This window comes from Doryrhamphus excisus, chromosome 4, assembly GCF_030265055.1.
Source record: "Doryrhamphus excisus isolate RoL2022-K1 chromosome 4, RoL_Dexc_1.0, whole genome shotgun sequence".
In the NCBI taxonomy this organism is placed as follows: Eukaryota; Metazoa; Chordata; class Actinopteri; order Syngnathiformes; family Syngnathidae; genus Doryrhamphus; species Doryrhamphus excisus.
This window is the reverse complement of record NC_080469.1, coordinates 13,547,382-13,575,017: the sequence shown is the minus strand read 5'-3', so window position 1 is coordinate 13,575,017 and position 27,636 is coordinate 13,547,382. Positions and strand designations below refer to the sequence as shown.

At 42.3% G+C, this 27,636-nt stretch overlaps 2 protein-coding genes across 27 annotated transcripts in view; both read left to right on the top strand.

The window, feature by feature from the left end:
• LOC131127929 (potassium channel subfamily T member 1-like) overlaps positions 1–10,154 on the top strand; it is a 50,881-nt gene extending 40,727 nt beyond the window's left edge. For 12 of the 24 annotated variants that reach the window (XM_058070324.1, XM_058070320.1, XM_058070327.1 and 9 more), the window contains 9 exons: positions 251–352; positions 773–856; positions 931–1,059; positions 1,246–1,266; positions 1,381–1,678; positions 3,413–3,475; positions 3,640–3,690; positions 6,184–6,268; positions 7,310–10,154. In XM_058070324.1, coding sequence (XP_057926307.1) covers positions 251–352; positions 773–856; positions 931–1,059; positions 1,246–1,266; positions 1,381–1,678; positions 3,413–3,475; positions 3,640–3,690; positions 6,184–6,268; positions 7,310–7,430 — 954 coding nt within the window. In that variant the 3' untranslated portion in view covers positions 7,431–10,154. The other 12 variants (XM_058070318.1, XM_058070332.1, XM_058070317.1 and 9 more) reach the window with 9 other exon arrangements.
• Positions 10,155–10,564: 410 nt separating this feature from the next.
• On the top strand, positions 10,565–27,241 carry LOC131128338 (calmodulin-regulated spectrin-associated protein 1-B-like). Of its 3 annotated transcripts, none has more exons than XM_058071087.1 (19): positions 10,565–10,961; positions 11,919–12,082; positions 15,836–16,098; positions 17,786–17,947; positions 18,024–18,104; positions 18,285–18,317; positions 19,827–19,968; positions 20,124–20,263; positions 20,379–20,475; positions 20,552–20,669; positions 20,747–20,829; positions 20,920–21,004; positions 21,158–23,447; positions 23,988–24,124; positions 24,216–24,433; positions 24,874–24,976; positions 25,062–25,174; positions 25,551–25,669; positions 25,771–27,241. In XM_058071087.1, the coding sequence occupies exons 2-19, from the start codon at positions 11,920–11,922 to the stop codon at positions 26,065–26,067; spliced, it is 4,644 nt and encodes a 1,547-aa protein (XP_057927070.1). In that variant the 5' UTR covers positions 10,565–10,961; position 11,919; the 3' UTR covers positions 26,068–27,241. The 3 variants fall into 3 exon arrangements, with proteins under 3 accessions (XP_057927070.1, XP_057927069.1, XP_057927071.1); XM_058071086.1 differs by having other exon boundaries at positions 20,744–20,829; XM_058071088.1 differs by lacking the exon at positions 18,285–18,317 and having other exon boundaries at positions 20,744–20,829.
• Positions 27,242–27,636: the final 395 nt, after the last annotated feature.

Sequence of the window (27,636 nt, the reverse complement as noted above, 5' to 3'; positions counted from 1 at the left end):
ATAACTATTAACAGTTATTTAACCTTTAACATGAACATTAATCAAACGTAATATTTTTTTCTGGGTACATGATACCATACAGCATCCATATCTAACTTGCGGTGGCCGCACTAACATTAAACTTTCATATCAAGGCGGGGGCCTCAAACTACATTTGGCCCGCGGGCCGCGTGTTTGCGACCCCTGTTGTAGAAGGACCATACCAGATGGAGACTAACCTATATATTTTTTCCCTTGTTTTTTTTTATAGATAGAACGAGATAAGGGCTCCAATTTAGCATTCATGTTCCGCTTGCCATTCGCAGCAGGCAGGGTCTTCAGTATCAGCATGCTGGATACACTGCTCTACCAGGTAGGACAAACAAACAATGGTTTATGGGTGTGTGAAGAGAAATATAACAGCCTTTTGCACTGCATACTACATCCTTGACTCTTCCAATTAGAATTCCATGTATGCTGGGTCGAGCACCGATGGTCACTCAATGCTCATTTGAGGATACACAGCTAGAAAAGACAAAAATAAGACAAACACTAGCTTATATTGTTATATTGTATGATATCATCATACTTCACAGTCTCCGCTTTGCCACAGAGGTTTTGTTTTCTCCTCTTGGATCATATTTGTAGTAACATATAAAGTAAATACAAGTAAATCTTCTATTTTCTCTATTGTCAGCATGGCTGTCATGTTCAATGCCACTTTTGTGTTTCCCAAATTACTAAACTGTACTTGAGCTTTTTTTCACAGCAGCCTTTCCCTCTGCTTTGACAGTCATTTGTGAAGGACTACATGATCGCTATTGCTCGGCTTCTTCTCGGTCTGGACACAACACCAGGCTCTGGGTACCTGTGCGTTGTAAGTAGAACATAATACAGCATCCTCAGTTGGTGTTTAAATCACTGCAGTGACACAACTGTCTCCCATTCCAGATGAAGATCACGGAGGAGGACCTGTGGATCAGGACATACGGCAGACTCTTCCAAAAGCTCTGTTCCTCCAGTGCTGAGATCCCCATCGGGATTTACCGCACAGAGTCGCATATGTTCTCAACTTCGGAGGCAAGTTACCTCTGACACCTGATAGCTTGTGTTGACTTTTGCTGTCATCCCTTGCAAAATTTTCATTTGTATTACCAAAAATTGTGATGCACTTTTGGGAATTATTTTTTTTAATATATAATTTGCTTGGTATGCACCCATCTTTTCTTTTTTTTTGGATGTGCGTTTGTTCCTCTCTTGTTTCAGTGCAAGGACAGTTATGTGCAGGTAAGATCAAACTGCCCCTCCCCCCCATATCAACCCGGCTAAGCATTGAACTTTACATCATGGTTATGTTGGTTAAATAGTGCAGTAGAAATAGTGTGTTCTTATGCCTCACAGTCTCAGGTCTCGATCAACGTGGAGCAGGGGGAGGAGCATCGCGACCGCAAAGAATCCTGGAAGGAAAAGACAGCCCACAGGAACTCTAGCGCCAGCGAGCAGTCGGAGCACCCGCTGCTGAGGAAGAAGAGTATGCAGTGGGCGCGGCGTCTGAGCAGGAAGAACACGAAGCCCTCCAGTCGGGCAGAGCGCATCTCGCAGCAGCGCCTCAACCTCTACCGCCGCTCGGAGCGCCAGGAGCTATCTGAGCTGGTCAAGAACCGTATGAAGCACCTAGGCCTGCCCACCGTGGGATACGGTCAGTCAAGCAACTGCTTTAAATAGAAATTATAGCACATTTTTAGCACATATATTCTATACATGTGTGATCTAATGAATGCATGGTGTTGCTTTTATTTACACATCGTCATTCATAATTCACATTAGGACAAAAATTATGTTTTGTTATTTAAGATTGGAGTTTCATTTAAATGTTATAAAATGTTTAAATGTTATAAATGTTTATAAAAGTGGACAATGACACAAATATATTTACGAACATCACTATACAGTGGAACCCTCCTGAGGTTGAATTTGACCAAAATTATGACAAAAATGTGTGTCTCAGATCACACTAAACATCTACCTCCCAGTATATAGCATTGTGTGAAACATCAGCATTCATTTAATGTAGTTTCATTGCTTTTAAGCAGTGCTTAACTTCTTTTTACACTTGTGTTACAATGGTAATAAATGTGATGTTGTTGTGACCTTCCCAACAGTTAAGATAAATTGGCTGCACAGTTTGACTTTCTTTTTCCATTACTTTATATGCGGGAAATTGTTTAGAAAGCCAAAAATAAAACAAAGGTCAGCCTTATTGTGTTCAACCATGTTCCACTGTATGTGATAATAGTCATTTTAGTCATATTAAGAGTAACTATGGGTTTCACAATAGTCCCTGGAGTAATTGAACATTTTTCAATCCACTCATATTTACCATACATACGTATAAATTAACAGAGTTCATTCAGGTGATGCTTTGGCTCCACCCACAATGTAATAGTCTTATTTTCCTGTGTTGTAGAGGAACTCCAATCTCAGTTTGTGTTATTTGTACCACCTCATCACCCCGACATTCCAACTGTGTGTCTTATAATGGTACACAACACGAACACGGTCATAATAATATAAGACCATTTACATCATGCAGTCCTACATCAATATCATCAAAGTCTCCACAATTTTATGCCATCATTCACAGTCATGCACACTCAGGGTTTCCACGGGTCTACATACTTTATAGTAGTCCGCAGTTGAAAAGTTACATTTCATAATAGGAAGTTGAATTTTATCACCATTTTAGTAGTTGATTTCCCCAATTAGAACTTGTAGTTATTATAGTGGACAACATGTTTTAGCACTTGTGGTGGCTTTATTGTATTATTTGCACTAATGCAAAGTCAAAACATGGGAACACAATAAACTTAGTAGAACTATCGTAAATAATGACTGCATAATAATCTTAAATTACAATAGATACATATGAGTATGTATGTTTAAAAAAAATAATACAGTAGTTACACAGTATATTGATACCTGGAGAAACCCTGCAACATGTGAGTGTGCCACGCCTCTCCATTTGCTTGCATTTGCATCCGCTCACATTTTCAGTTCTTGCGAGTCATGCTTCCACAACAACAACCAAAAAAAGCAGAATCATGATCCAGATGTGTGGCGCTGGGTGAATATTCAATATGTACTGTTTCAATCACACTGCTTCCAGGGAGAAGCCCAAACGCTCCAGATCTCCTGAGTGAGCATCAACGTAATGTGACAGGGGAATCATTTGGAAGTGATTCTGTGCACACTAAATAAAGCATGGCTTCTTATTGTTTTGTACTTTGACTTTTTGCATCTTCTCACCTTGGTGAATATTTATTTTCTAAAACTGCAAATGCATTCGCTGCCTGCCTGATTGGTTTGTTTCCTTTTTCCTCCCTTCTTTTTCTCTCTCTTGACTCTTCTATTTTCCCCCCTTCTGGCTTTGTAGAGGATGTTTCTAATCTCACTGCAAGCGATGTCATGAATCGAGTAAATCTAGGATATTTGCAAGGTAATGTGTGTGCACTTTGTCACTGGTGTGCAGCGTGTGACTGGTGATGTCCCAGTGTGTGGCGAAAGGAGCTCGTCCTTTCACCAGCATCCTCCTTTTCTAGATGTATTTGCTTCTCACTCACAATGTGTGGTGAAGTTAACAGTATGAATACCGTTGCTCAGAGTTGCAGGACATATCAGAGCAGCCGTATACAGACGGGACCCGGCCGTCAGGTTAGCGGGTCCATCCACTCTATTGTACTGCATGTGTGTGTGTGGGAGTGAAGCGTCTCCAGCTAGAGTTATTCAACCAGCAGCCAGTCTCTTACTCTTCTGTCACACTCTCACTCTCTCTGGCCTTCTCTGCATCATGCAAATGTGAGGTGGCGTCCCAAAAAAGTAGAGGTTCCGCAGGGCGTCAGTTTGGCTTCTCGACCGGAGCAGAACGCATCATGTCTGTGGAGTGAAGTGTCCATCTTGGATCTCACATTTAGTGTACACACTGACCGAGCAGCAGCCATCATCCATCCTTCACACTTCAGGACGCATTTATGTGCTTATATCATGGCCGGTAGTAGTGATGCACTGTTGCTACGGTAACCCAAATCTCAGTTTACAGAAAGCTTATCCGGGCTTACTCGGGCTCATTGGATTTGTAGTGGTTTTATGTACAATTTTCTTGTCAACATAGCCACATTTTTAGACAAATTTACTCTTGTATCCAAGAAGATGTCTGGTCGGATGCGTCATGTTGGTGTTTGTCTATATGCATTATTGATTTGTCAAACTTTGTCCATCCATCCATTTTCTACACCACATGGTTCCAGTGCCGTCAGTGTTGCCAGTACAATGCTGCATGCAGAAAAGAACTGCCTTTTGTGACTCTGTGCTATTTAGTAAACTTACTTACCTCAAGTGCAGTGTCAATAGTTGCAGCGTGCAACACCGTTCTCATCTCATCTGAACAAAGACAGAACACTGCTTTCATCTTATGCACTCATGTTTGTCCCCTTATGGTGGTGAAGTCTTCAAAAACAGATGCACTGGACCTTGACATCAGGCCTAGGAAGCGGTGTGCCCAGTGAGGATGCAGCTGAGGAGGGCTTTCGGGTCGCATCCAATAATTAATTCATTCATTTTGTCCCACAGGCGAGAGTTACGAGAGTCACAGGCGTGCTGGAGCCTATCTCAGCTGTCTTCGGGCAAGAGGCGGGGTACACCCTGGACTGGTTGCCAGCCAATCACAGGGCACATATAGACAAACAACCATTCACACTCACATTCATACCTATGGACAATTTGGAGTCGCCAATTAGCCTAGCATGTTTTTGGAATGTGGGAGGAAACCGGAGTACCCGGAGAAAACCCACGTATGCACGGGGAGAACTCCACACAGAGGTGCCCGAGGGCGGTATTGAACTCTGGTCTTCTAGCTGTGTGGCCTGCGCGCTAACCACCAGTCCACCGTGCAGCCTGCATCTAATAATAATAATAATGCATTTTATTTGTTTTTCAGGATACACTTAACAGTGAGATAAAAACAAAATAAAGCTGAAAACAGAGTAGAAAAGAACATTAAAATACAACATTCAGAGCTAAAAACAAGGCACATCTGGGTGGGGATATGTACTCTGTCTATGGTATGTCACCAATTGCCTCACCTTTCTGTCCACTGTTTGTACTGTAAGTTGACACTATAATCATGCTTCATTAATAATAAAGTGGATTAGCAGATAGTTGCTGTTGAGTTTGAACACCCTGATCCAAGTTGGCATCTTCCACTCTCACACTCATGATGCGTCCTGCTCCACCGTACCGCTGTGGTTACGTTTGGTTCAGTCTGACGGATGCTGGAGCATGTTCTCTTGATGTTTGTGCGTGAGTGTATGTCGCTGGGGCGCCATGGGGGCTGTCTGTCGGCATGGCAACCACCTGCCTCACCAGCTCGCGTCGGTCCAGTGTTTGAATGCCATGGAGATGATGGTGATGATGATGATGTGTTGCGCTGCGCGGTTGCGGATGCTGCGTGCATGTTTGCAGCTGCGCATGCACCGCTGTCCCCACTTGGCCAGCAGGCAGCATGGCCCCGGCCCTTGGTACAGTTTCCATCAGTAACGCTTGGCCCTTCTCTCTCTCCTGCCCCATGTTTGTAAAGAGCCACAAGCAGGTGGGTTGTCATGGAGACACATGGGACCTACTTATCACAAAAGAGCAAACACACCTCAATGTTTTCACTTTAAAAAATAGCGATATAATAAATAATAACATATATTTTAAATAGGGGATCAAATTAAAAATAAAACTGAGTTGTCAATTTAAACCAGCATAAACAATATGCAAAAAATTTTTTACTGGTGTTCTGTTGGCTATATGACCCAACTCCCCCTCACTATAATACTGTAAAACTACATTATTGGGTGATAATACCAATTTATTAACAGGCTGTCATTTCTGGCAATAAAATATAAATAAATAAATACATTTGTGGGATTCCTGTATTAATATTTTTAGGGATACTCGTGGTTCTGATTAATGTCCTTAATAATAACAACTCCTAGTTATGTTTGTTTGTTATGTTCATTGTAATTTGTTCAGGTCACTATTCATCATTAAACATGGTTGTCGTTGCTTTGGTGGTACCTCAGTTGGAAAAGGAGGGTGGCAAACAGGACGAAGGAAGGGCCTTGTGAGCTGTCCTGAACTTCTCACTGTGTTTTTCATCCACAGACGAGATGAACGACCACCAGAACACGCTGTCCTACGTCCTCATCAACCCGCCTCCAGACACCATGTTGGAACTCAATGATATTGTGTAAGAAGCGGCAAGGATTTATTATTATTATTTGAACGTTTTAGTAACTGGAAGTACATCACAATTACATGTGTCATTATGTCATTGTATGGTCATATCACCTCGTACTTCGGTACGAGGTACATTATTAAACATTATTTAAAAAAAATAAATTTATAGATAAAAAAAAAGAAAAAAACTTAAAATGTTTTATGGAAAGCAGGAAGTGAACAAATGTAACAGTTACTGATTGTAAAAGTACCAGATGGAGGGGTAGGATTTAATAAGCTTTGCTTCTTCCTACTCCTTTTGGACATGTGGAACTGAACCGATTATGTGATGCACTCAATTGTAATCTGATGCATGTTCAAATGAAATATTACCATTACCATTACCATTACATGATGACCAAGTAAATGTAAAAAAATACACATTCTCAAATAGTGGCCTTTTGCTAAGTCAGTCATTCGGCTGTCATTCGTCTCAAATATTTCATTCTGCTGTATACGCATCACCTCTAATACTAAACACCTGTTAATAAATGCCACTGGTCGGAGTAGAAGAAACTCTGAACCTCTTCAGTTCACCATTGCTGGTTTTGGTTATGGTCCATAAATGTAGCATAAATGCTATAGTCATAATCACAGTGTTTATTTGTCAAAGTTGCAAAGATTAACTCATCTTATATATAACAACTTCATTTACTCCATTATTTCATTTTTTGTGCCGCTTATCGTCACTCGGGTCGCAGGGGTGCTGGAGCCTATCCCAGCTGTGTTCGGGCGAGAGGCGGTGTACACCCTGGACTGGTCGCCAGCCAATCACAGGGCACATATACGTAGACAAACAACCATTCACACTCACATTTATACCTATGCAGCTACTGTCGTTTATTGGAGTTAATTAAAAGCTACATCCACAGCCATTAATGTGAGAGAGACCCTGGTGGCCTTTTTTAGACCAGCTCAGAGGCTTTTGATTTTCCATATTGTATGTTGCAGACTCCAAAAGGCCATGGTCTTTGAAACAAATGCTGACTAAAGTACTATTGTCTTTCGTCAGGTACATCATCCGGTCTGACCCACTGGCCCACATGCCAGAGGAGTCACAGGTGGGCCAGAGTCGAGGCACCAGGAACCAGACGCGCTTTGGCTCAGAGACCAGAAACGAGACTCACCTATGAGCCCCGCTCCTTCCTGTATTACATTTGACCTCAGAGCCACCATCGCACAGGACTGTTGGTGTCATTCTGCTGCTTCTATTCCACAGAGCTGCTGCAGGAGGACGCATGAAGAGTGCCTCATCATCAACCCTCATGTCTAACACAGCTCACTTAGCAAATTAACACTGGAGGACGTTGTCGTCTAAGACTAGTTTTACTCTGTAGTGCACACACACTCACACACACTTTGTGCCCTCGTGCCTTGCGTTCCTGGGCCAAGCATCAGGGCAGTCAACATGCTATCATGTGATCACATGATCAACTTTTTTTTCATGTCTTTGGTTAGTGGTACACATGGTTTCACTTTCTTTATGAGCACAAGTATCTGTGTGGGGGCATCAGACTATAAAAGAAGTGGATATAGCCATCATTATCATCATCATGGTAGGGCCATTTTGGTTGTTGTTGTTGTGACTGGTTGCCGAGGCGACCAGCTGCCGTATTTGACTTGAAATGACAGAGCTGTAGTGAAAATGTTTACGTACTTCTGTCTGCTGTCCCCTGCTGGCTGTTGGAATGAATGCCACTTTATATAATAATGGGGGGAGCGATTAAGACTGTTTCTATCAGCCACCTTGGTGGAGGCTTTTTAAAGTCAGTATTAATCATTCATTTCAATATTTTAAGTGTCCTCCAAATAGGTTTTAATCAGCAATTGTGCCATTATTTGTTTGTAAATACCTTTGAGTACACTATGTGCCATTTATCCAGGAGCTTGGCCGACATTGTTAAGACAGTTGTAGCTTTTAGTCAATCGAACTAATACAGTGGAACCTCTCAAAGGAAACAATAAACAGAAAGTGATCTGTGATGTTTGACATCATAATTTCACAAGTATTTTTCCGCACTTAGGAACTAATTTAAAATGAGCTGTTATTAAAACATTAGCACCTTCTTCCCATAATTGGGAGCTTTCTGTGATGGCATCACCAAAAAAAGCTAATCATGCTTATGTTATGCATGATGATGATTACATTGACCTTGCTGTTCAACTCTGTGGTTCCACTGTATTATACGAAAAAAACGTCAAACATACCGCATTGACCCAAATATAAGATTTTTTTTTCCCCTCCAAAACTGAAGAAGAGGGGTCCAGAGAGTCATACGTGCAAACCAACAGGTAGTGCTCAATGACTTCTCCCCAAGCAATTTGGAGCTTTTCTTCATGCACTCACACACACATACATGTCACTTGCAGAAAAACGTATCCCAGAGGTTGTCTGGGATATAAGTTATGACGCCAGTTGTATGATAATAGTAATCAAAGAAGAAAAAACATTGATTTTTCCTTAAATATTTCAAAACCTGTTTTGTAAATAGGGGTCGTCTTATATTTGGGTCAATAGGTTTTAAAGTATATGCTTATTGGTTATTAGTCAGCACAAATCCTACACGTTAATTACTTTGTCAAACTTTTAAGAGTTTAGTAGCTTAAAAAAACAAAAACTATTTCAGATGTTGAAATACCCGTGTTTCCTAGAAAAACACCCACATGTAGCTTGTTTTATTAGCCATCAGTGGTCATTACCTTTTATGTTCACCTAACAGTATCTGTGAATGCCTGTAGTCACTTTAGCCCTTAGCTAAAAATGATGAGCATGTCTTTGAGTTTATTTGCCTCTTGACTAGCAGTGGTTGTCGCGGTCAGGCTCTTACATTTTCACTGCATTTTTAACTTGAATTCATCGGGATTGATGACTTATTTGTTATTTATTGTGACCCCGCACTTTGATCGTCCGTTTTTTTGAACAATGGTCTCCCCCATCGGTGTAAATAATAACTTTCTATATGCGCTCTTTCCCTGTTTGTCCTGTGATGAGATGTGAAAGAGGACTATTTTTGCACTAAGACTTGTGGAATATTATGGCATGACCCTTTAACCTCCAACTCATCACCACTCTGTCGTTTGTCCATTTGAACAAATGTTTTGGGACCTGAGGAGCTGAAATCCTCCCAACATTCCATAGTGATCCATATCAGCTGTGCTTCTGTCTACATGTTAAACCCCAATGGGCATGTTTTAAGAAATAAGATTTGGAAAAAGAAGCATGTTTTGATAATACAAGCTCGCCAAGAACACACTGTACACTTTCATCAGGAATGTGTGATACTTTCTATGAATGGAACATGCATGTTGTTTACCACCTCTTTTATGTTCCTGAAGATCCATTTTGTACTCAATTTCTAACGATGGAAAGACAGGTAACTTGAAGGTCATGAACAAATAAAAGCTGCATGCAGCCGCCTCCAGTCATCATGTTTATTTTATTATGTACGCAATAGGTCTTTAAAAATGGCAGAGCACTCCTGTCATAGAGGATCTTTGACAATAGTGTTTTTGCAGTACTCAAAGTCATGTAATACAGGCAATGTTTAATTAACATTTTAAACAAACTTACCTGACAGAGAATATCTGTTTAGCACGTAAGGACATCGAGATGAACAACATTGTCTGCCCCAATTACTGGACAGGACCAAAGAAAAAAAACATTTTGCTATAATTAAATCAAGCTTGTATACAAAAACAGCCAAACGAACACGAGTACAGCAAAGCTATAGAATGTTCTGGTAAATAAATAAACATCAGGAGGTCATCCATGTGATAAGTTTCGGCATGAAACAATGCACCTCTTATTTTATTCATGTTGCACTGCATGACAATAAAGCTGTTTGCTATAATGAAATAAAATATACCAAGGAACATCAATTGTTTACACTTGCACTTCCAATAATGGATAGATTCTTTATTTATGAATAATAAATATAGGGGTAAAATGACTGTGTGGTGAATGTATGAATACTGAATACATAATAACAACGTATTAAATTGGCATCTCAAAATGATGTCAGGCCTTGTGGTTCTCGACTTTTTACTAGTACGCCCTCTCGTGGTCGGATGGGTTACCTAATCAAATTCTGAAACTTTGAACTCTTAGGTCTTACAGTGGTGATTTTTTGTCGAATATCAGGCATCTTTAATTCTAACAAGGTGATAGACGTAATAAAAAAACAGTATACTGTTTATATATAAAGATTGTTGTTTCCCGAGTCTTTGAAGTAATCACGCATGCGCATACCAGCTATGATACGTTTTTTTAGGAGCAGAGCGCGAACGCCCTACTGTTTGTCGTTGCTTCACCCCAGTCTTCAAGCTATGTGAATAAATGTTAACTGGCATGTTGCGTCTAATACAGACGTATATTTTACACCAGTGGATCTTATTGTCAGTCGCACCTCTTCAGTCCAGCGCCTCTGTTTTTTTCTTTCAGCTGAAATTCTACCGCGGAGCCGTTGTCAATAAGGCCGCGAATCGTGTGTTGTTGCTGGGAGACCATCCTGACTCGCCTGCCCCTGCTAGCATCATTAGCTGGCTAAGATGTGCGGCTGGCAATGGGCTGTTTTCAACGCAGTGGCCCACTGTGAAGCTCGGCGGGTTCTTTGTTGATTATTTGCCTCAGTGGAAGTGAAATTGGACTCGGATACCCTTTTCAGGTAAAGTGTTTCTCGCTAGCGAACATTTTGAGGTGTTGTACGTGCTAACTAGTATTACAGTTAGCTCGGACGTCAATTGGTCGTTGTATACAGTGTTTGAATGCATGCTTTAGCTAATTCATTGCTAGCCAACTGCTATAGCTATAGCAATAGGCACATTTTTAAATTAACGCCATGGGCAAATGCTTTAGTTATAGTTATTTAAGCCCAGCAGAAATGACCGATTGCTCAATGACCTACCTTCCGATCCTGAAATACAGACTAGGTTGAGTTCACGCTACAGGTAATGTAGCAGTAACTTAGCCAAGGCCAACTGTTTGACATTGCTCTTATCATACATAAGTTAACAGACACCATTGGCCATATAGTCAGTGCTCTAAACGAACTGGTCAATGAACAAGGTCTGTCTGTGTAGAGAATTGAATTATACACTCACTTTATTAGGAACACCTGCATACAAGGGCTGCACACATTCGCAGTTGGTTAATTGTGAATGACACAATCGGAGAGGTATGCATGTCACAATATATGTATTATTGTGGTTTTAGTTGTTAGTCGTGCATATTGTCCCACTCAGTAGTTTTGTATATGTATAAAGCAGCATGTTGAACAGTGAGCCTCCTCTCAGAGAATATAATACAGCTGGGGCCTCCCCTACTCCACAAAAAATATTAATAATTTATGGAGTTTTCTGCTCACCCAAGACTCGCCCATAACTGACGTTTGCGTCGCAGGTTTGTAAATGTTTATTTTTCTGAAGCTGCTGAGCTCCCCTCGAAGTCTTCTGCCTCATACTTTGGGCCTATATAGTACCTATAGCATACAAGATATTTTGCACTGAATATTCACAGACGAAACACTCACAGCTAATTCAGCAAATTCAATATTTGCATCTCGTACCATGTGGTGTGTATCCTCACTTTAACATAACTGTCTCTCTGTTCCACCTCCCCAAAGGATGGATGTTGATTTGTGTGCGGGGGACAGTACCAGAAGGAAAGTGGACTTGACTGGCTCTGCAGAAGGTACCATGGATGTCATTCCCTTAGAGATGTATGACTCTGCCAGAGCGAAAATAGCTGCCAACCTGCGATGGTTGTTTGCTAAAGCCTATGGCATTGGTGAGTAATTGAACTGACATTCACTCATTTCAAAGTAGGCCTTACACATGCACTCTACAATTCTGGTAACGGGTACAATTTTTAAAAGATTAAAATGTTACACGTTTATTAACTGTGTAATGTTTTGTGGCTTCAGAATATTTTTCTTTGCCAGAAGAGGAGGCAAAATGTCTCTTTTGATGGTAAAGGTTGCTGACCCCTGAGCTATACATATAATGATAGCTAATTTGCCAAATCTCTATCATTAGTTGACAACAACATTGCTAATGCACGTTCCTGCAAAAATAGTTTCAAAATCCGAACAAATTGGCGCTTCCTAGAATGGATTGCGTTTTGACCATACTGATGTGTTGATTAATTTGTTTGAACAAATTTGGTTGAATAGTGTCATGTGAGCCAAGCAAATGAGCAATAATATGACAAGGAGTTTTTACATTGGTGTGGATCAGGTTTATGTTCGACCAATCGGAATGTTCTTCTCACAGCCCCTCACAGTCAGCAGAATGTGTTGAGCTTTTGTGGTGAAACATCAGCATCCATGGAAATAAGTATTGCACTCAAGCCAACGCTAATTCCCTCTTGACATTTGGCAACCCCCCTTGGCTCTTAAAGTATTAAAGTGGGCAATGCGGTTTCACTCAAATTTGGGTTTAAGATAAGGTAGCAGCCAGTCCAGTGTGTACCCCGCCTCTTGCCCGATGTCAGCTGGGATAGGCTCCAGCAGATGGATGGATGGATAGGTTAGCAGGAGTTGAAGTTCAAATAAATAGAAAATAACTGATGTGTAAAATGAGCTGCCTCACTGTGCTGGCTATCTCATTAATGCAAACGTCAATACGAAGCAGTTACAGGCACAGTACTCTTGTCTGTTACATCACTGTGCAGCTGTACACAGTGACAGGACGCAGAATTAGCATTCATCGAATATCTATGACATTCCAATAATTAAAATGGAAAATTAAGCTATTGTGAGAGTGTTGACCTGTTCTTTTTCTGTGCCATTGCTGACATAACACATTCCATCCATTACCCAGACGTACCAACGTCTTTTCTTGACTGCCGAGCAGAGTTTTAATCAACACTACAAAGTCGCAGGATTAACATCACACACACATCTCCTGTACCACATCATCACAACAGCTTTTGGGTGGGGTTATAGTGCCATGTTTTCCTTTCACTGTCTGAAAGAGATGTGATGGTAATGGTTTAATTTTATTTGAACATGCATCAAGTTACAATGGAATACATCACCTAATTCAATTCACAGATCCACATGTGCGGTAGGAGGAGGAAGAAGCAAAGCTTATTAAATCCTAGCCCCCCTCATCTTTGCTATTGTAACATTGAATGACTAGCCAGTGACTAGTACTCCTTGACTCACTAGTCCACACTGCGTACTTTCTTCCCATTCTTACATCGATTGATGTGATGCCTTTTGGTTTTGTATTGGATTTTTTTCGACCATAAGCAAAAAGGGAAACTGAGCAAGTTTACAAATCCTCACAGAAATTTACACAAATTTTAGGTGTTTGGCGGGTCTGTCCACTAATGATTCAGGCATAGAGGACAAAAGCACATCATGTATCAATTGAGGAGCCCTCGGTGGGCAAAGCCTCCAAGCTTTAGTGGCCCACTTGGGATGGCACTTTGCACAGTGGTTCCTGTGGTGTTTGGGAATAGGTCTATGCTGTTGTTGTTTTTAACAGCAACAACACATTCAAGCAAAAATGCTCCGTTGTAGTTTTTTGTGCCTTGTGATGTTGGAGGTCATGTGGTATTGAAGAACTCTGCAGGATTTTTTTTTGTTTCAGGTATTCATTTTGTTCTTTTAAATATGGCATTGATATATAAATGTTTATGTAATTATTTCCTGTCTAACTGGCTTCAGGCTGTCACAGCTGCTCTCATCCTGAGTGGCAGACAGCCAGACATGCTGTCAGGCAGTGTGGGTACCTGTCATGGTTTATCACAGCCTTGTTTTTGTATCCTGCTTGTGCTAACTGCTGCTGCATGTAGCTCTTCTTGTGTTAGCTGATGCTATCATCCCAGTAAGCGCTACACTTGCACAACCTAGTTCCTAATGGGATCAGAGAGGGAAGGGTGCAGCTGCCACACATTGTCATCATCTGTGGAATTAAGTCAAACGTGAACAGTCTAGACTCCTTTCATTATCACATTCACAAGAACCCACAAAGCCCTCGTTTGTTTATATGATGAATGATTGATGAATTTAGATTTAATATCGTTTTCTATCCTCATATCATGATACATCCTAAAAAATATTGTGATATATGCTAAGGTCCATATTGCCCTACCCTAGTGTATTATCATTCACAGGAGCCATGCCATAGTTCACAGACTATTAGCTTCTGTCTTCCCGTGAGACAGATTTTGTAATATCACATTTATTAATTTGACATTTTTAAGGGAAGTAATACGTACGCTGGCAGCAATAAACCATTCAGAAATTATTGCGTAACATGCACAGTACGTACATTTGCGTCTGCCACACCTCCGGTAGGTAAGGCAAAACAACATTGTGTCCATCTCACCGCTACTGAAAAAACAAGTGACACAAATGAATTCAGAGCTTGCCATCATTCCGGGAGGATTAACAAAAGAACTCCAACCGCTTGACATTGGTGTAAACAGGCCGTCTCAGAGCAATGGATGCGAGACAGAGAACACACCTTTACTAAGACTGGGAGGCAGCGCCAGGCGAGTTAGGCGCCGGGCAAGTTAAGTTAATCTACCATTGTAGATGCTTGGGCTAAGGTATCTGCTTTAACTTGCTACTTTGTTAGCACGCATGCAAACACTGCTGTTGTGATCACATGGGCTGTATTTTGGTCGCTGCTACAAAGACATGCACGTGCAACATCTGCAACCCACTGCTTGTATAGTAGTGCCAATATCGAAGATCTGAGATGAAGGCCAATATAATTCCAAATTGGTTGTTATTTTGCCGATATCGGCCCGATATCTATATGGGATCAGGTCATCCCTTGTATTTATGACATACATGTATGGATTTTGGTACTGTTTTGATTGACTGTGCACCCTTACACATTATCATCCCCATACCACAGTGCTTTTGGGGACATGCAGGGAGAAGCTGCCTCTGTACTTTTGTGAATGTGAGATTGCTGACGGCGGGCTTCCTTTATCCCGTCAGAACAGAGCATGTCACACACACTCGGCTTATGCAGTGCTACTGACACGCTCACATTTAGTGGAGCAAGGTTATTTTTCCCCTCACTGTTCTGTTTGGGGAGGTGAAAGGATTTGGAAAGGTTTTTCAGACTTACTTTAAAGTTTCTGTTTAGTTTGCCCATTTGATTTTAGCATAGCAAACGGCCAGTGCTTTGTCTCAGCTCCTTATTAGGTCATTGTGTTTGGGTAACTTCACATCTAGAGTACATAATCTCTTGTTTAGGTCATTGTCTATTCTTGTACTTGGAGTCCCTCTAGTTCTTTGGATCGCTAATAAAGCTAAACATAGCAGCTGTGGTGCCTGTTTTCAGACCAAGAGCTCTCTCAAGCAATAAGTAGCAACTTACATGTGTAAATGTTGACTGACTGAAACTGAACAAAGATTACACACAAGGCTATAGCGTGTTTGCATTCCAGTAGTTGGTTGTCAAGTTGGAGCAGTAATATTGCATTGCATTACGTCATGTCAAATGCTATTTGTTTGTTTTATGTTACTTTTTAATGTGTTGCATTGTCTAAACATTTGTCTGGTCATTGCAGACCATATACCAGAGGACTTGAGGGATCCCTTCTACACAGACCAGTATGACCAGGAACACATCAAGCCACCTGTCATCCACCTGCTGCTGTCCAGCGAGCTTTACTGTCGTGTCTGCGCCCTCATCCTCAAGACAGAGCAGGCAGCGTCTCTCCAGTCGCACCACTCCGTCATCCAATCTCTTGACAGGAAGGGCATTTATGTTGTGGAGAGTGACGACACAGCCGTAACAGAGGAGGACCTGGCTTCTGTACCCATCAAGATGGTGAGTTTGGAAAGACAAGACATTAGTAAGAGGACATCTGATATAAAAAAACAAGTATGCTTTATTTTATCAGTGTTTCCCCGACGATTATTTTTAAGATGTGATGGTGGGCTGCTGCCGCTGTGTAGTGACACTACCACGTCACCGTGACAGCAATTTTATTTTAAATATTTAAATTTACTGTGGGTAATAATGTCAACATTCAGGTTATTTTCACAGGCTTGAGCAAGAAAGGCATCAATTCACTTTAAACACGTTTCTGTCTGATTTTTCTTCCTATTCTAATCTTTCAAGCGCCAACAGGGCAGAAAGTGATTCTGGTGCAGGTTTTTCAAAATAATGCACAGTGAAACATTTTTATGATATTTGATATTTTATTTCAAACCAATTGTGGTCAATGTGTAAATAGGCTGTACATGTATCGATATAGCACAGAGATGCTCACACCTTTTCAGCCTGTGGGCTACTTTTAATGACCATGTCTCAAAGATGTAGCTCAGACTATGAACATAGAGAAAATATATATTTAGAGAGAGTATATTTATAAATAATGTATGAGTATTTATGTACATTGTAGACGTGCACACAATCAAAATGATCTGTTACTATCAAACATATAGCACATATACAATCTAATTGCTAAACTTTGCAACTACTATACTAAATATTAATGATTAGTATTTCACATTCCTGGTTTACAGGTCATCAAAGTAGTTGATGTAATTCACAATTCAAATAAATATGGCAGTAAGATAATGGCACATAATTCCTCAAGAATTGTGTACATAAACTGTACTGAACTTTTGTTACAGATATAGCCATCTTACCGCTGAGTTAGTTTATCCTTAATTGGAATAATAAAGATTAATGTTGCATTATCCACGTGTGGCTGCCAACATCTGTTGTGCACTGTTTTTTTTGCCACCAGAGGACGAATCAGGAGGGGGCTTAATGTCGACTGACTCATGTCATATGACATAGGTTACACGAGACCCAGACTACTTTCCCAATGGACACCCCTGATGTAGCCTAGATCCCCATTCATACAATGTATTACTTAACTTTGTTTTCACGTGAAAAAACAACTCATTTCCAAGGTGTGGCAGCTTTTATTTTACTGTAGCACTGCATCACAATCCATTACATGTAGCGGAAACCCTGTTTATGTATAACAATGACATGTCTCATGAAATGGAGATCTATGTCCAATTCACACCAGCTAGAATGAACATTAACCACCAACCCAGTTGCTTTCGGCAATCTTCCTTCCTGTTTGTTACCATGGAAACCATCTGTGCCATAGAATGGGCCTCGTCACGTTAGGCTTGAACGCCAGGGATGTGCTTTTTGCTTGTGGCCTGACTCGGTAATCCCTGCAGCCACACAAAGCCTGTTGACAAGATGGAAAATCTTGTGCAGGACAGCACTTGCTCTATGGCTAATGGAAGGCCCCTCCCACTTTGCTGACGGATAGCATTTTCAAAGAAACATTGAAAGAAACTGAGCTACTCCTGCAAACAGCCCCTCCGCACCTGATTAGGGCTACAGTGTTTATTTGTAAGAATCAGCCATCTGCTTGATTGTTACTTACACTGTCAGCCTGAACACAACACAACACAACACAGCGCATTTACAGAATGTTTCCAGTTGCACAGAATTGTCATATGTTCATCCCTCACTCATCCAGAGTGCTCACATTCCCATGATCGATGCCCTGATGATGGCTTACACAGTGGAGATGATCAGCATTGAGAAAGTGGTGGCTTCTGTGGAGCGCTTCTCTACCTTCAATCCCTCCAAGGAGCTTCCCTTTGACATGGAGGATGCTATGGTTTTCTGGATCAACAAGGTATGAAGAATGATCACTCACCCTAATAAGATTACTCCATTTTCTAGACACATGTTCTTGTTCACATTTTCTGCAGGTGAACACAAAGATGAGAGAAATAGCCGAAAAGGAGCACAAAGTCAAACACCACCTTTTAGAATCCCCCAGTCACCAAAAGGTAAACGGTCTCCTACCACTTGTTTCTTCTTAATAACGCTTTCTGCTGTGACCCTTTTCTGTTTCTATCTGTAAAATGGATGCAGAGCCTATCCTTTGTCCATGACCTTTGACCTATTAATCTCTGCTCCTGTTCCCCATTTATTCCTCCTTGCATCTCTTATCCCTGCAAACTGGATAGTCTCCCTCCAAATGGTATTGGAAGCTAGTCCCCGTAAGTTGGAAGCCAGCACCCCCCCCCCCCCCCCCCATACTCTCCCCTCACTGCACGCATAGTTTTGTGTTTATTTGTGCGCAAAACCACACAGGCCCATCAAAGCTCATTCTGTGCTGCTTGTAGCCAAGGAGGAGAAAACTGATTCCTTCTTACTTTTTTTTTCCACATATAATCCTCCTCCAAGGTTATTGCGAGCTTTGGAATGGCTTTGTGGCATTCCTTTATGTAACAATGTGTTCAATCTCATTTCAAGCTTAAGCAAATTGTGTAATTTTCTATTTTTGTACTTGCTTCAATTAGACTTTTATGAAACCCATTGCCTCTACACATCACCTTTTCTTTGCAGTGCACCCCAGTTCTAGGCACCCCCTCACTGACCTGCTTTATCATCTTCCTTAATCTCACTCTCCTGACCCACACACTTTTCACTCTGCATATTGCTGCTAGGGATGGGTTGAATCAGTTAACGATAACTGATAGGAGTCATGGAAGGGTTGTGTTGTGTAGTAGGTCATGTCTGGAAGCAAATCGGTGGATTTGGATTTGACTACATGACTGCCAGGATTTTTGCAACCTTTTTTGAAGCAAAAACATTGTTTCCTTCAGAGCAGGTCACACTGTCACAACTCATCTCATCAGGCCAGAGTTGCTTTGTTGACTTATGCATTTTCATGTGAAAATGTTGACGTCATACATAGGTTCTTACTTATTTGCACTGAGAGTAATGACTACAATTGGTAGATACTTTATTTATATATACTTTATATATACTGGAGTGATATTTTCTGCTTAGATGCCCATCCCTGGTGTCTGCTGTCTTTGTGTATTTGAAATGCTGGCTCAAAGCATGCTGCAGCCCAAGTTTTCATTAGGTGAGTGTTAAGTAAATATTGTAAAGTCAAGGAGATGTATCTATCTACCTATCAAAATTGAATGCTACAGTGGTCAGGAATTTTTGTGTTTGTGTTTTGTTTTGTTTTTTTGCTTAAAACTGCACTCATTTTCCATGGGCCACCAGTGATCACTTCAGTTTCCCCCCCTGCTTTGCTGGTTCTTTTTGCCTAAGTCTACCAGATTGCTTCACTAACTGAAAAAAACTGACCGTCCACTCTTTATTTACTGTAACACCTCCATCTCGCCATAAGTAACCTGCTCTTCAGGGTTCTCTCTAAAGTAACGTTACTGTGCCTTCATTTAGCTCCATCCTGGAGAAGTAAATGAACCTCAAATTCAGTCCAAATAGTTAAACCAATACATTATTATTGTGATTTGAAATTCCTAGGGAGAACCTTGACTGATGCTTAACTTTAGCGACACAACTTAAGTGAAATATTCTTGGGTGACCTGTGCTTTGACTAGGTCAGATGCAAGTACAAATGAGCTGCGCTTTGTGGCTCTGGTCATTGTTTTTTGGATGTTTCATTTTGTTTCCCCTTAGTATTATGGGGATTTGTCCGATTTGCGTAATAATTTGATTTGATTAGATTTTCTTAATATTATGGTCAGGTAAGGTATCGTCGGGAGCATGCCTCTGGACGCCATCTACCCTTCTTTCCACTTCTTGAGGATTTGATGAGAGATGTTTGTGATGGAGGTGCATTGCTCACAGTCGTCCACTACTACTGCCCAGACCTCATGAAGTTGGAGGGTAAGCCGTACATGCAAATGAACACGCTGGGTGACTCGTATAAAAACATACAGATCCCTGACATGACTGTTGTTGTCCTGCTAGTTGACATTTACTCCCAGCATATGTCGTTGAGTCATGTTCTTATCTGATATACTCTCTTCCTGTCTGATCAGATATTTGCCTGAAGGAAGTTCCCTCCATTGCTGATAGCCTGTACAACATCCACCTGCTCAGAGAGTTTGCGAATGAGTATCTGAATAAAAGTTTCTATCTGACGACGGAGGACATACTTTACTCACCTCTTGTGCTCAAGGTATAATGACTTGCTTTGTTTTTAAGATTTTATATATAAGCATTTGAAAATATTAACTCTGAAGACAAAGCTCGTCATCACCGGTATCACTAATAATTATGGGTACTTTTTGCAGCACAATGTCATGGTGTTCATTGCTGAACTCTTCTGGTGGTTTGAGACCGTCAAGCCAGAATTTGTCCTTCCCAGAGATCTGCAAGAGTCAAAAGATGGTGTGTTTGCTCAATTGTTGCATCTTAAAATGCTTTTTTATGCAACTTGCCTATATTTCAATGTTCATCCCTGTAGCTCGAGCCATTGCTCAGCCAAAGAGTACCCGCCCATCAGTGCCCATCTCTAATGCAACCAAGCGCAGCTTCTTGGCCGGTCCGGGTGAAAACCAGAGCAGCCCTGAAATCTGTCACAGGTAGCATCATACCATACTCAATTGATTTAAAAAATGTTATAAAGTAATTGCAGTTAGTTTTTTGTTTTCCTTAGCAGAGGTGGTCCCTCGTTCAGTCCTTCCCACCCACTTTTGCCTTTGCGTCAGAGGCAGCAGAAGAATCAAGGGGATGAAAGTGCGGGTAAAGACATTTGTAACAGCCTCACATTGCATGTTTCAGCATCAACATCCTCTTCATATCATATTTAAGATTAATATTGTTCACTTTAAGGCCTAAGAAACCGCTCCAACTCCTTGACACAGATGGACAAACAGGCCCGAGGGTCTGTTGTCGCTTGGCCCGACAAGAGACAGCGGTAAATATAAATTATCATATTGCAGAAAGTCAACAATGAAGAGGCCCACGTCCTTATCCTTAAGTAAATTTAGTAAATAAAAGAAGCTCATAGACCCATCTATCTTTCTTGACAAATAATTTTAATGCAAGATGAACCTCATTCTTTCTTCAGGCCTGTGTCCACGCTGAGCCCCTTCATGTGCCATTCAGCTGCAGACAGTGATGCTGATGTTGCATCTGGTGACAGTGTTAGCTTGGCCCGCTCAATTAGTAAAGACAGCCTGGCATCCAATGTCATCAATGTCACGCCAAAGCACCAGACTTCACTTCACCAATCCTCACAAGCTCAGATGCGCAGAGTTAATGGCCACAGCCTGTTGGGGAAAGTCAACCTTGACCATGAAGAGGAATCTTTGGTGGCAGTCGCCAGGATGGAGTCTGCTTCTGTCGCTAAACAACTTGATGGTAGCCAAGCAGCTGGAGTAGTAGAACCCGAGACAAAGTCCCAACCTACACCAGAAGGCTTTTACCTAGAACCGCTGATGCCTGCTGTACTGAAACCAGCTAAAGAGAAGTCTGTATGTCTAAACAAGGAGGAGGAGAGTGGAGAGGGGCCCTGTCCGTCAGGAAGAGGCTCTTTACGCCGAGGAGATGGATCGTCTTCTGTAGTTCCAAGGAAAATTCCCTTCATCCTTAACCAAACCTTTACCTCTATGAGTGAGGAGGAGGCTGTCTTATCAGAGGAGCCTCCACAGCCTCAGACAGGTGCCAGGCCCAGTGCCACCAGCAGTGTAGACACCTCATCAAAAGAGCCAGAGGGAGGCTTCTACCTGCATTCAGATTCTGAGGAGACAAAGCCTTGCCAAATTCTTGATGCAGACCTAGAAGACCTGGATGAGGAGGATGAGGATTTGGATGAGGCTGTTACCACAAAAGACCTCGCTTGGCCGAGAAAAAGCTTTAATGAAGAGAATGAGGAGGAATCTGCGAAACTCCAGGAGGACATGAATGTCAAAGAGCATGAGGACAAAGACATGAACGGCTGCAGTGGTCGCTCCAGCCCCTGCCTTAGCGCTTACTCCCAGGCCAGTAGTGTGGCCAGCGGAAGCATCCGTATGACCTCTTTTGCTGAGCGTAAAGCCCAGCAGCAGCGCTTTGGCAGCAACCATGACCTACGCTCCAGTGCCTCCAGTTCACAAAGGACCACTCCAGATGGCTCAGAGAGTAGTGGGCCCCTGGCCTCTTCATGGAGGCTCAAAAGAGACCAGAGTCCTTCCTCGCCATTAGGAGGTTGCAATCGTACTGGGGATGGTAGTGGAGGTGCCAATGTTCTTGCATCCGAAATTGTCCAGCTGCGTATGCAACTGGAGGAGAAGCGACGTGCCATTGAGCATCAGAAGAAGAAGATGGAAGTTCTGTCAGCCCGGCAGAGGCAGAAGCTAGGTAAGGCTGCATTCCTGCATATAGTAAAGAAAGGTGGTGGCAAGGGTGGTACGTTACCCAACCCACTTAAAGGGGACCAATCCAAAGATGAGCTCAATGGAGGGAAAGGAACATCATCAGCGAAAGACGATATGTGTGTTGATGCCCTGAGAGGGGACAAAGAACTGGAGGGAATCGCCACCCCAGGTGCCTCAGAAGCAGACAAGAAGGGAAATAATGGCAGCTTCTACGTAGAAGAAGAGTTGGACCTCAATGAGTGCAACCGCTCTATCGAACTGCTGCATGAAGCCATTGGCAACATCCAGCAGCAGATGATGCAACTGTCCCTTCAGCAGGAGATGATGATGAAGCAAAATGTGCAGTCCCCTCCTGGTGCTACTCATCAGCCTCTCACAACTGACAAAAACAGTGACTCTAAGGCTGGAGCCAGTTTTCACTATGTGGAGCACCTCTCCGGCAGTGGCACCGCTCCTGTGAGGAAACCCCCCAAACTGAACTCAGGCCGAAGCGCCAGATCCAAACCATCTGAGCTGAAAATAAGCAAGGAGCAAAGCCGGCACAGCTCCAGGACCCTGACCCCCTCCCAGAGTGGACCCGAAACACACTCACGACAGACATCTGGGGGCAGGTCCCCCAGAAACGAGCAGCCCGACACTCACAGCCTCAGAAACCCTGCAGCAGGAGAGATGATCAGCAGAGCAGGCTCCCGGGGAGGTGCCTTTAGGCTTCATGATGAGGCGAATGTGCGAATACCGACAAGAGTGGACCTGACTGCTCTGGCTGCTCCAGAAGTGTCATTTGATGAGTGCATGTCCAGCACCCTGAGAGACTCACAGCTCAACTCCTCAGACGGCTCGGGGAAAGAGAACATACTCTCAGAGGAAGCGCAGCGCAGCAAAGCTCACTTGATTGAGGTGGATATGTCAGAGTTGAAGGACCCCGAAGAAGAGGAGGCTGCTGGTGACGGAACAACAGATGGAGACGGAGAGCAAAAGTCAGTCATGGGCTTCTTCTTCAAGGTACTTTACCAACCACATTTGGGGTAAATTGACGCTATAGAAATACAAAATGACCTGATGTTAGGGATGGGTCACATGGGTCACACCCAAAATCCATGTTGTGATACCATTTGCAGCCTCTTGTGCTAACAATGTATACTACTAATACTATACTATATACTAATACTATATACTATATACTAATATAATACAAGGTTGGGGGACACGATGATATTGTCATGATATTTAGGTGTAATTTCGCGTAACTATCAACCCACAAACAGTGGCTCCCCATATCTTCTCTGTTGTTATTATTCCTACTCCAGAATGTGCCTTCAGGCTTCTGATTAGCTAGAATAAAACTCGCAGTCGCTGAACATTTTACATGTGCACTGTACATGGATTTTTTTTTGTACTTTACTTATAAGTAGGGAAACGTGCCTTTGTATGTTCATTTGTACATATTAAACACATTTAGTAAGGAAAACTACAATTTTCCATTAACATTTGGTTTAGCTAGTACATTGGTCAGTTGTACATGTTCTGTGGTACATGTTCCAGGATGAGCAGAAAGCAGAGGACGAGCTTGCCAAGAAGAGAGCAGCATTCTTGCTGAAGCAGCAGAAGAAAGCTGAGGAAGCTCGGCTGCGGAAACAGCAGCTGGAAGCAGAATCTGAACTCAAGCGAGATGAGGCCAGGTATCTTGTTTTTTTATGCAATTCTTCACAATCCAGATTATTGATGTTGGCACACAAAATGCTCACTTTATATGTGGTTGATCAACACCAGGCGAAAGGCTGAGGAGGACCGCATGCGTAAAGAGGAAGAGAAAACACGGCGGGAGCTAATAAAGCAGGAATACCTGCGGAGGAAGCAGCAAGAGATGTTTGAGGAGCAAGGCCTTGTGAAGCCCAAAACACCCAAACCCAAGCAGAAGCACAGACCCAAGGCTGTCTTCAGAGAGGAGTCTTCCAGCGAGAACTTCTCAAAGTGTTCTTCTTCGACACGTAGGATTGGCTCATATTTTACCTCAGTACATCTTCTTTTAATCTTATCTTGACATTTTACCATCCACCATAGGTAGACACCGACCTTTGCTGGTGTGTACTGTGCACTACGTCTTATTGTAAAGATGAATGTCATTTGAACTGTGCCAAACTCTGACACAATTGGTTTCCCGGTAGCCTAACATATCACACAATTATTGCTTTGTTAATTGCCTTGTGGAGCTGTTGAGGCAAATTATAGTTCACTACTTTGCGGCAATCAGCATAGACGCTGTGAATTCAGTCTCAACTAGTTTGGTTTAATGAGAAAACCAAGGCATCCACAACTTCCTACTCAGGGTAACATTCACTTTCTCAGTATGACAGCGGATTCTGTGTCCCATCAAATCTGTAAATAGTTATTTTCCCCATTTGATCAAGGAAATGTGTTCTGTTTTTAGCGGACAACCTGAGTACAGCCCAGTCAGGATCTAGTCTGTCGCTGGCCTCTGCTGCCACCAATGAAGCTGACAGCGTCAACTCAGGGGGGGCAGGTTCCCACCGGTAAGTTGCTCACACCTTATATACACTTCGACATAGTATGTCTTTGCTCATCAAGTAAAGTCGGTCTGCTTGGTGTACGTTTCAGCTGTGATTCTGTAGAGTCGTTTCCAGGAAGTCGTAACAACAGTCGGGCTGCAGAAAGAGACTGGGACAACGGCTCCACTGCATCTTCCATCACTTCTATGGCTGAGTACACTGGTTAGTTCATGCTGTAAAGCTAAACGCTTCACTTTGTTTATATCCAATATATATGTATTGTAGACAACAATATTGGACTAGGATTTCATCAAAACACAGCACATATGGTCATGAATAAAGTTATGACCATTCAAAGATATTATTTTTTGACAAGAGCTCTCTGCTCTTTTTAAGTGTCAATTGGTTGCAAAATTATTTAGAGATTAACTTTCAGGTCGGTCCGATGTCATTTTTGGGGACCAATTTTGGCCAACAGGCCACCAGTCGAATAAGCCTGTTCTATTTTGTTGTATTTCTGTCCAATTTCCTATTGTATATATTTGTGTAATAACAAATAATATAATATATAATATTGTTAACCGCTCTACTTACCCAGGCCCAAAACTCTTCAAGGAGCCAAGTGCCAAATCAAACAAGCCAATCATCCACAACGCCATATCACATTGCTGTCTGGCTGGGAAAGTCAATGAGCCGCAGAAGAACCAGATCCTAGAGGTCAGTTCCCTTCTTAACGAGGTCCAATGACATGTCTTAAGTCCTACCTGGATTTCAATTCAATTTGCTTACACCTTGGTAACTGAGGTCTTTCTCCTCAGGAGTTGGAGAAGTGCGAGTCCAATCACATGATGATTCTATTTCGCGATGGTGGCTGCCAGTTCCGGGCACTCTACTCCTACTTCCCCGACACGGAGGAGATCCACAAGCTGACAGGCACAGGGCCTAAAAGCATCAGCAAGAAAATGATCGACAAGCTGTACAAGTACAGCTCGGACCGCAAGCAATTCACCGTAATCCCCGCAAAGACTGTGTCAGTCAGTGTGGACGCTCTGACCATCCACAACCACCTGTGGCAAACCAAGAGGAGCACGGCGGCCAAGAAAGGAGCAAAATAGCAAGAGGGATTAACCCAACATCCTGTCATCCCCATCATATAGCACCATCTTGCTTTGTTTACCCAAATTTCTCGCTGCCATGCACGATTTGCTAAGGGGCGGCTGTGTTCATCTGGATGAAGGCAAGAAAACTTTAAAGATCAGAAAAGCTTCCCGGGTTTGCTTCTTTGCCATGTGTGGGTCTGTAGGTGCATGTGGGTCTCTGTCGCCCTCTGGTGGTGGGTGTTTACACTACGTATTACTCAGATCAGCATGGGAGCAGGGAATGGCCACATAACAAAAGACTTGATTGGACATCATCGCTTCCTGCGTTGTTGAATTAGGGCGGCAGATTTCCGCCCATTAATTACTTAAAAAATAAACAGCTTTTTTTGTTGTTGTGGATGGCATATGGAGACTTGTTTGGCCTTGAACACACGGTGGTACTAATTGTCGACCGGTCCAACCGCCTTTTAAACTGGCCACTGATTGTGTAGCGCCGGATGTCTTTGTTTGTGTATAGCAAAAAAGACATGAACGGTGGTAATTTCATCTGTTTTTATTTATCCAAGCATCCCTTTTTTTACATCAGGGGTGTCTTAATGGAGGTCTGTGGTGCAGACATGATACTGTGTATTTGTTGTTTTCGATTTTTGCTTTGTAATTTGAAATGTGCGTTTTGTCATCACAACAGAGATTCTCAGATGTTTAGAGCATAGTTGTGTTGTTTTGCCACCAGGCCACAAAGACAAAAAAAGGTGCACACAAAACAAACAAACAAACAAACATGAACACGTCATTCAATGTAACCACAGAGCGCCGCCATTAAAGAACATTCCTCTTAAGGTTTGCCGCGCACTGCCACGTTGGTCTGGTCTGTCTCTCTCAAAGTGCTTCTTCACTCATCTGTTGGCCTCAACGACAAACCACCTGTATCACACCAGCACTTTACTTTTGTATCAGTCACTAAAGAGGCCCAGGTCTCATACTACTGCAAGATTTCATGTGTTGTGTTATCAAAACGATTGTATGGGCATTGCTCACCATTTATGTTACACTGGCCTGTTGTGTTCTTTTCATCACGCTTTTGAGTTTGTTTTATTTTTTGAGCTCATGCCACCTATTTATTTTGATATGCCAGCACTGAAACAGCAACACGTTTGCAAGTGAATAAAAGTCATATTTTTTATTTTTATTTTTTACTCTCATGGCCTGTTTTTGTCCATTCGCTTTTGTTTGCACGCCAGCTTGCCAGATTGTCTTCACAGGTCAACACTTGCCAGCTTGTGTCCAACGTCTCATCCTCTACCAATCAACTAGAACAGCGGCTTGACTGCTGCCTCCTATCACCATGGTTACCTCTGCTCCGCCATGACAACTACAGTATGTTTAACATCCTGGTGATTACAACACCTAATCACTTAGATCTTTCTCTGACGGCTTTCAAGAGTTTGCATTCCACCATGAAAGCTTCATGTGATTCTTCCATAATCTTGTTCACTACAGTGATATTTATCCATCTCTCTACAGGAGTTTCTTGTCTCACTTTGGTGGTGGTGATCTTAGCAGCGCGTGTGTCGCCAAAGGATA